This window comes from Idiotropiscis lumnitzeri, chromosome 12 (assembly GCF_059441095.1).
Source record: "Idiotropiscis lumnitzeri isolate Australia: NSW breed Sydney's pygmy pipehorse chromosome 12, RoL_Ilum_1.0, whole genome shotgun sequence".
In the NCBI taxonomy this organism is placed as follows: Eukaryota; Metazoa; Chordata; class Actinopteri; order Syngnathiformes; family Syngnathidae; genus Idiotropiscis; species Idiotropiscis lumnitzeri.
Genome location: NC_142402.1, coordinates 17,256,760 through 17,266,178, shown reverse-complemented (window position 1 = coordinate 17,266,178; position 9,419 = coordinate 17,256,760). Strand labels below are relative to the sequence as shown.

General features: G+C 38.8%; 1 protein-coding gene across 1 annotated transcript; it reads left to right on the top strand.

Moving 5' to 3' along the window:
- The first annotated feature begins 300 nt into the window (after positions 1 to 300).
- Positions 301 to 6,086, top strand: LOC148326255 (purine nucleoside phosphorylase-like). Its single transcript, XM_088311868.1, has 6 exons — positions 301 to 470; positions 1,792 to 1,955; positions 2,059 to 2,162; positions 3,131 to 3,306; positions 4,281 to 4,471; positions 5,504 to 6,086. Exons 1-6 carry the CDS (start codon positions 457 to 459, stop codon positions 5,722 to 5,724), a joined length of 870 nt encoding a protein of 289 aa, XP_088167994.1. The 5' UTR covers positions 301 to 456; the 3' UTR covers positions 5,725 to 6,086.
- The last annotated feature ends 3,333 nt before the right edge of the window (positions 6,087 to 9,419 follow it).

Below are 9,419 nucleotides of genomic sequence, written 5' to 3'. Positions count from 1 at the left end.
CCGTATTAAATCTCAGTTTTCCTCTGACACAAAAATAAATTATGTTCATTGGAGCACTATTACTGTTTGAAATGCCCTCAAACGAAACCAGTGTGATTACGTAAAACGACATAACCTTACTAAAAAGCTCTCCAGAGGGGCTGCCCGACATTTCTCCTTTCGATAGTTTGAAATGACGAGTGGGCCATGAACGCATCCGCCCCATCACGCCTGCGTCACGACGAACCACCGCCGGTGACGTTTTGGGGGCTGTGGCTGCCGGGTGGGAGTGGGGTTGTCCCGGGTTGGCTGAGAGAACAAGAGGGGCGAGGGGGGAGAAGGGGGCCGGAGTTCCGCGTCAAAAAAAAAAAAAAATCCTCCGCATCCTCACAGACGCTCCTAGCAAACAGGCAAAGCCGCTCGACGCAGAAGAAAGGCCGCCATCAGGATCGTTAGCTCCCGCATCATCTCCTCAAAATGGATGACAATTTGTGAGTTGACTTGTTCTCTAACAGACGCAGCATCCGCGTGCCACACGTGGAGCCCTCCGCATCCGCTTGTCATCAACACGCAATGTGGCGATGGAGTGGCGTCCTTGAACGCGTCACGCCGCGGGCGTCGGGGTTTGATTCCGTCTCTTCTGAACGCAACTACCCACGATCCCAGCTTGAAATTGGCCCCAAAAAAAGTGCTGGAGGACGGTCGAGTTCATCTGGTCAAGCGCGCGAGAGGGGAATTTGGGGCTTATGTGGTCTTCCGTGACGTCATTCGTGGACTTTTGGAAAGGGAGAGTAATAAAAGCACCTGAGAACATGCTGAGACATTCTGTCACCGCGAAGGCTCAATTCTCAGCATCGGGGTTCGAGTTGGTTTTCATGCATACTAAGATTTTCCAAATGTACTTTCATTAACGGAGACGTTGCTGAAGATGAAAGGCATTAGGGCGATGACGTCACATAGGGCATGAGAAAGCAGTGACGCCATACCACTGATCAAAGATTTCGTTTACAACCACTAGGAGCCAAGAAGCCGTTATATACGGTTTAAAGTAAACTGTTAGCTAGCTAGCTATCTAGAATAATTAACAAAGTAATTTTTTAACTTTGAGGCAACTGGCTCCTCACGGTCATTAAATTTTTCTTTTTTTGTGTGGGGAAAATGTTGAAAAATGACTTTGGCAACTATGTCACAAGGTTAATAATTGAACAAAGGGCTGGTTCAATAATGAAAAAAAATACTAATCAAGATTATTTTAGTAATAATTGAAATCATGATTATTCAAACGATTATTTTTTTGGGTACAAAACAAAAACTTATAAATGGAAACAATATTCTCCTCAATGTATAAATTTAAGGATTATTTCCTTGTATAAAAACAGTGCATTGGCGTTTACTTGCCATACTTATAAATTGGCATATAACTGTTGCAACTTAATATTTCAATAGAATGCTCAAATTTTTAACTCAAGCATACACACTATAGCATTAGACGTAAAATGAGTATGAATAATGTCATATCTATAATATATATATTTTTTAATTATGCCAATTTTGTAATTGTTACGTGTAATAATCATAATTGTAATTGAATTTTGATTAACTTATTCACTACCAGCCGAGTTAAAAAAAACATCTTTGACATCTTTAGCCGTCAATGGCAGTAAAAGTAACACTTTGATGACGCAAGCATAACGCGACATATTTATGTAAAACAGCGCATAAAAGAGCGCTTCCTGCTAGACTATGCATAATGCCGCACCGCACAAAATACCCAACTAGGGCATTTGTAAATTCTTTTTTTGTTTCCCGCAGCGATGACGAGTATCAAGCGGCGGCCGACTGGCTGATGTCCAAAACGTCCTCCCGGCCCACCGTGGGCATCGTGTGCGGCTCGGGTTTGGGCGGCCTAGCGGAAATGCTCAAAGAGCGCCAAATCTTCAAGTACACCGACATCCCCAACTTCCCGCAAAGCACAGGTATGGCGCCACCTACTTTGAACGGGTGGAGTAGCATGTGTGTGCATGTTTGGGTTGGCTTATATGATAAACAACCCACGTGTGGTGTGGTGTTGCGTTTCAGTGCACGGTCACGCCGGTCAGCTGGTTTTCGGAACGCTAAAAGGAAAGGTCTGCGTTTGCATGCAGGGCAGGTTCCACCTGTACGAGGGCTACGCCGTCCAGAAGGTCAGGAGATGATGATGCAAGGGGTTCTCATCTTTTTTTTTTTTTTTTTTGTGATTTGAAGGGGGGGGAAAATGAAGACAACTAATATTTGTTGTATTTTAGTCAACATTTTCTGAGAAGCAATAAAAATGAAATATTTTTTTTTCGAAATACACTCAACCTCCGCTAATAAAAATAAAATAAAATAAATGAAAAACATAAGTCTGAGACTAGGTCTTTTATATTACGAAATTTATTGGGGGTTTTTTCCCCAAGATAAGTACTTTTCATATTTTGAAAAAGTAAAAAGGAAGATATTAAAAAGAACAATCATCTGTATAATCCTATTTTGATATTGAATTTTTTTTCATTTTTTCAAATGATTAAAGTATTTTTTAAGTAAAAAGGAAGATGATATTCAGATTTTTAAAGATTTTTTAAACCTGCAGTTAGTATTGCTTTTCAAGATTAGTTTTTTTTTTTTAAAACCGTTTATTGTGAGATTTAATGTTTTTGAAGTATTAATATGAGTACAGAATATATTTTGAGAAATAATTCCTATTTTAAAGATTTTTTTTTAGAATTCTTTTTTTTTAAAGCCAAATACTAAAAGATCAAATGGTTTTTTTTCCCCAGAAAAGTTGTAATTATTTGTATTTGAGTCCCTTGAACGGGCTAAACAAATCCAATTAGTCATCAATGTATTCATTAAAAGCCTATGGTTTCGAGGACAAAAGTGTTTCCGTGAACAACTTTGACTTTTTCTCAACTGTCGGAATGCTTTAAATCTTAAAATAAAAATCTTAAAAGTTAATTAGGACCACACTAGAAAGATTAATGTCCAGGATAAGAAAAGTCTTTCTTTGTTGAGGTTCGTAAAAACAAAAAGAAAAGTGGAATGCGATACGAGTGTGCTGTTTTGGTTACCAGCAACATTGGAGGACGTACGTGGCATACTGTAACAGCGTTAAATGTCTTTCCACCTGCAGGTGGCGCTGCCCATGCGCGTCTTCAAGCTGATTGGCGTGGAGACGGTAATCCTAACCAACGCGGCCGGCGGCCTCAACCAGGACTACAAGGTGGGCGACGTCATGATCATTAAAGACCACATCAACATGCCGGGATTTGCCGGAGTCAACCCGCTGGTGGGACCCAACCGCGACAGGTGACGCGACACGCCACACCTTCTGCAATGGCGCCATACAGGCGTAAAACCAATTTAAAAAAAAAAAAATTATTAAAAGTCAACCTCGAGTTCGCGATTTTTTACTTTTCGCGGTGCGTTCCAATCCAAAGTAATCACACAAAATGAGGGATTACTGTTTGTACATATGTAAAGATAGAAAAAAAACATAACTTTCATCTTGTCATCGTAACTTTTTTTCTTGAAAGCCCCAAAAATGACTTACACCCCCAAAAAATGATATCCAGTTTTTCCCTCTCCAAAAAAAATTTTTCTTTCATGAAATAGTTTTGTTATAAAATCTCAAGATAAACATTTTTTCCCTGACAAAACCACAACTACTCTGAATAAAAACATTTCTTCTAAGATTGAAGAAGAAGAAAAAAAAATTCTCATAAGAAATAAAGTTGTCATCGTACCCTTTTCCTTTCAAAAATATTTTTCTTCGAGAAAACATAAAATATATTGATTGGAAAATAATCCGTTTTTTTTTTTCATTTTTAAAAAAATGTTCTCTCAAAAAACTGAGAAATTCAGAAAATACAGATTCTATTTTATTCTATTCTCTCTCTCTCTCTCTATTCTATTTTTTTGTACTCCAAACGTGTTTTGAGCTAGGCAGTGACAGTCAAGTGTCCGAATAGGATTTGCCGTTAATGGTGTATCAAGTTTTGTGTCATTTAAGAGCTAACAAACGGGAGGAGCAGGTTTACATAGCGAGCCAGCAGCGATTGTGGATTTATTAGTGTGCACACTAAAGGAGTCATCTGACTGATGCTGTTCTTGGCATGCTATTAGTCAACTTCTCCAATCAGAGATGACGACGGCTTACTGTGGTATTTAAATATTTTATTTTTTTTAACATGGTCTTTCTAAATATCAGATTGTAACCAACTACTGGTGGGCGTGGAAGGTATCCCCTCCCCGATAAATGAGGCTTGACTGTCTGTGTGCAGGTTTGGCGTTCGCTTCCCCTGCATGTCGAACGCATACGACCGTGACCTGCGAAAGCTGGCGCACGAGGTGGCAGCCGAGCTGGACTTTAGTGACTTTGTGCGCGAGGGGGTCTACTGCGTCCTGGGGGGACCCTCCTTCGAGACCATCGCAGAGTGTCGCATGTTGCAGCAGCTCGGGGCCGATGCAGTGGGTGAGATGAGTTGGTTAAATCTTGTAGTATTCCAATTAAAAAAAAATAATTCAATTTAAATCTTTAATATTATTTTTTTTCTTTTTTGAACATGATGTCTGCTGTGTTTAATTTTATGATTATGCAGTGGGATGTTAAATTAAAAAAATGGATGGAGCGTTGCAATTGGTCCCCGGGCTGGGAAAAAAAAAAATTCAAGTAGCATAAATTATAATAGTCTACTGTTTAATTTTCATTTTACTCTAAAAGTAATGCATTAACAAAATGAGTCACAATACCCAAAATCATTTGCCATTATGTTGTCGTTCCAATATAATTCAAAGTAAGAATTAGTAGAGTCATGTTTTTTTTTTTTGCAAACATTTTGACGAGGAACCCCAGTGGTGTTTTTTTTTAATGTACGTAACTTTACGATCATTAATTATTGATGACAGAATTGATCATTTTTATGCAACAGACCACCAATATCATCTTGAGTTCTCCAACATGAATTAGAAAATTTCTCTTCCTATTATCCAAACACTCCTATTGATTTTTTTTAAAATAAAAGCAGCCTTCCATGTAACGATTTAAAAAAAAAAAAAGTATAATCATTGCTTTTACACAAGCGTCGAATTTCCCCGTATTTGAATAGCAGTCCCACCCACTCGATGCGCTTTTTAGCCTGAAATCCTTTTCAAAATGTCAATTGTGAATGACAGAAGCTTGAATCGCCACACAGTTGTTGTTTTGTCTCGCTACAGTATGTTTTCAAAAAGGTCAGATGTCTCCTAGAACGGTCTGAAATCGGAGCTTTTATCTCACGCAGCACACTCAAATGTATCTGTCCAATCCAGTTTTTTGTTGCCTTCACGGACACTCAGAAATCACAATACTCAACGTAAAAAAAATCTGTGTAACTGTTAAAAAGGTCCGTAAACGATCCTATCCGACATCGTATGTCTCATCGACTGGTGATGCATTCAGGAACAATCAGAAATGAGTGTTGCTCTCTAAACGACTTATCAAATGTGTCTCTGCACGTTGGCGCAGGCATGAGCACGGTGCACGAGGTGATCACGGCGCGCCACGCCGGCATGCGCTGCCTGGCCATGTCGCTCATCACCAACCTGGCAGTAATGGACTACGAGAGCCAAGCCAGGGCCAACCACGAGGAGGTCCTGGAGACGGGCCGCCAGCGGGCCGTGCAGCTCGAGCGGCTGGTCAGCACGCTGGTCGGCCGCCTGGAGCTGTGCCACAACAAGTCCTTGTGAGGACGGCGGGTTTCTTAGAAGTGGCCAGCGAGAGGATTTCTCTAGACACACAACCCAACTTGTTTTTTTTTTTTTACAGGTATGTTCATCCTGGTGAATATTTATTTACATTAACCGCAAAAATTGGCTTTGTAGCATCCGCCGGGATTTTTATTGAAAAGTCAAGCCACCAAAAGCAGTTCCATTTAAGAGCGTGAAAGTTAGAAGCAACTATCAAGAGTAGACCCACAAAAAGTCTCAAGACGCCTATCTTAAAAAGATAAAGGAAATATTTCAATCTTGGTTTGACGTAGGGCTGCACAATATATCGAAAAAATACCGATTACTTGCTTTTATTTGAATTTGACAAGTCTGACGCATACTTAAATAATAATGCCTTTATTAGTCCCACAATGGGGAAATTCGAGATTCGAACCCAGGCCTCCTGGGGAGACTGGGTCCTGAACGCGGCGCCTTAGACCACTCGGCCATCCTGTAAATCGCCATTCAAATAGTTGAACATATTCTCAGCTAATTACAAGTAATGAGCTAAAAAAAAAAATTTGACCTTTTTTGCCACATGAAAAAATGTCATTCGTTCATTAGGTGATAAAAATGCCATTCTATTTTTCATTCATTCATTTTCAGCCGACCTTTTGTTTAAAAATTTGGAACTACAACTCACCAAACTGAAGCAAGTTTCCCTGAACAACAAGAAATTGAATAGCAATTTTTCATTAAGAGTAGACCCACAAAAAAAAAGTCTCAAGAAGCCATGCCCGAAAAGACACAGCAAGTCTGCCAGTTCATCGCTAATATCCGCATATTGATTTTATCAACCATAAATATGCTTTCAAAATTCAGCCGGTTTCCCTTAACAAGATGAAATTTTGTAGACATGTCTAGACCCACAAAAAAAAGTCACAAGACTCCATGCCGTAAAACAAAGCTGGAAGTGTGCTATTTTGGGTTGGTAGCGACCATTTTGGGGCATTTCCTGTCGTATTCCAACGGGGAGATTTTGGACACTAAATTGGAACTACCTCAAAACTTGTTTCGCGTAGACACGTCACAAAAGTCAGAGCCCCCCCCCCCCCCCGACCCCCCTGAAAACGCAACCCTTGAAAGTTGAACCACGCATTCAAAACAAGTGGATGACTCCAAATTGCACGCTGGCCACCGAACATCCAGAGTTAATACATCAACACGCACATTCCTGCTCCATGCAACGCTCAACTTCCTGCTGTGTCACGTCTCACTTAAAAAAAAAAAAAAGCAGAATGAAACTTGAAATGCTCTGACAGAATCAAACAAAGGGATTTTTGTAAAAGGTGTAAAGTGTGACAGAATATTTATCTACAAATTGTATTTAACTGGAGTGTTCTATTGATATAAGAAGATTAAATATTAAAATGTGTCATGAGTGGATGGACCCAAATTGTGGGAACAACAACAAAAAAAAGTCTTATCACTGTTTTCAGCTGATGTTCTCCAGAACTACTTTTGCAATAAAATGACTCGTTATATTAAAGTCTTAAGTGTGCTGTGTGATTTTTTTTTTATTAGTTTTTTTTTAAAGTGTATTTATTTATGCTAATAGCTTCAACTATTAGTAGAGTTTCATAAAAAAATATTACGTTAAAGGCATTAAATCGGACATTAAATTGTGATACATTAACGGATGAATAAATACAATTTTGAGAACAAACTTTGTCAAAAGTATGAGAATAAAATATAGAAAATAATCTATTCATCAAAATATATTCACAAACAAAAATTTGATAGAATTGAAATAAATTCTAATAAGTAAATGAATTTTTAAAAAATTACGCATGTGGTAAATTCTAAACGTTGCTAAACTATTTTCATGGGATTGTGCAGTGGGATGCTTGCCAATATTCCCGGAAGGCTCGTCGTCCCTCATCTTAATCTGAAAATTGGCCTGTTTCCTCCCATCCACCCCCACCCCCGGCCCTCGTCTTCTTCCTCGTCCTCGAGCAACCAGACGGGAAAACCTCTTTTTCCGTGACATCAGGCGACGCTGCGGCTGCCCGTACAAGGTTGTGAGAAGTTTTACGAGCTCAGCTTTTTTTTTCTTTTTCTTGAGGGCCATTCCAGAACATTTGCAGGTGTTTTTGACTGCCTGTCAAGTTCAACAAGTGTCGTATTTGGCCAAGCACCGACACGTTGACTTTGCTCACCAGGAATCTGCTCACATATGTAAGATACGTTTTTAAAGCGCTTCACATGGACAGTTGTTCTGAATCATGTCGCTAAACCGCCTATATATATATTTTTTTTTGCAAGAGAAGTAAGCACTCCAAACAGGGAAACGTGTTAACTGTAGAACAGGAAATGGACGCCCACTACGTTAAGATGCAAGTAATACAAGTTCATTAAATTATGACATTCACGAGTTTTTTTTTTATTTTACTTTTTTATGTTTTTAGAAAAGTTCTTGGATTTTTTTTAATAAAAGGGTTAAATGCATATGCCACACACCTCTATTAAAAATATTTTATTTTAAAAAATACAATTTATGACATATTTTAGAGTATAATGTGTTATTTTACACGAGATTGTTAATTATTCTGATTCAAAATAATAATTACAATGTTTACATTTTTTTGTAACATTTCCAAAAATATATATTTCCCAATTTGAATCTATTCTCCATACCGCTCGCAGATTATATTGATTTTTTTAAGTAAATTAAGGCAATGTCATAATTTTTTAAATCTGCCTTTAGTTTTTACTTTTAAAAAGTAGAAATACCATTTGAGTAATTCCTTTTTCATAGCATCCAATCAAGAATGCTGATTCACATTAATTTGGATTTTTTTCCAAACACGCAAGCGCACGCGCACGCGCACACTTCCCCCTAAGTATGCAGAGAAAACAAGCGGACAAACAGGCCTTGTTAGCTGGAAGTCATGAAGCAGACTGAGCAACCACGATGTCTGACAGTCACTGAACGCAACACCAACTCCACCGCACCCTCATTGCCACTAAGTACAGACCGCACACATCTACACGACTATGTACTGTACACAAACAGACATTATAGAAAAGTTATCGTCGTCCGCTAAATGCTGCACATATGGAAATTACTCACAGAGATGATTTTGATCACATTTTCGTCACCTGCGAATGCCACAATACAATGCAACGTTTTTCTTTCGCATTATTATTGGGTGTTGAGTGTTGTAATAATAATTTTAAAAAAACTATTGAGGGCGGAAAGGGGGTGGAATGTGGCAACAGACTGGTTTGGTATCTAGGCTCCAACCTTCCTGTGTAGAGTTTGCATGTGCATGCAGAAAAAAAAATGCAAAACTTAAAAACATTACGTGACAGTAATTCTTTTGAAGCATCAGCACCGAGTAAGGAATTAGACTGCTCCCTGGTGGCAGCTTCTAGAACACACGCGAGTAAAGTTAATCCATTTGTGTGAAATTATGTAATTGTTTTTTGTTTCCATTTCTTAACATTTGAACACATTCGAATTCAATTGACGCCTATCTCAGCTGACTTCAGGCGAAAGGCGGACTACACCCTGTACTGGTCGCAAATTGTTTAAATCCTAATTTGAAAACCTGTCCTAACTGAATTGGTCAAGTTTAGTTTTCCACAAAATGTTGTCTGCTGCCTGAATGATATTATGACTCGAAAAGTATTATGTAATGATGAGGCAAAGCACAGATAACCTTGTATGG

Bases quoted from the DNA above. Each gene is read 5' to 3' on its own strand.
- LOC148326255 (XM_088311868.1), top strand. The intron at 2,163-3,130 runs GTCAGGAGATGA...TTCCACCTGCAG, and splicing joins AGGGCTACGCCGTCCAGAAG to GTGGCGCTGCCCATGCGCGT. The intron at 3,307-4,280 runs GTGACGCGACAC...GTCTGTGTGCAG, and splicing joins GTGGGACCCAACCGCGACAG to GTTTGGCGTTCGCTTCCCCT.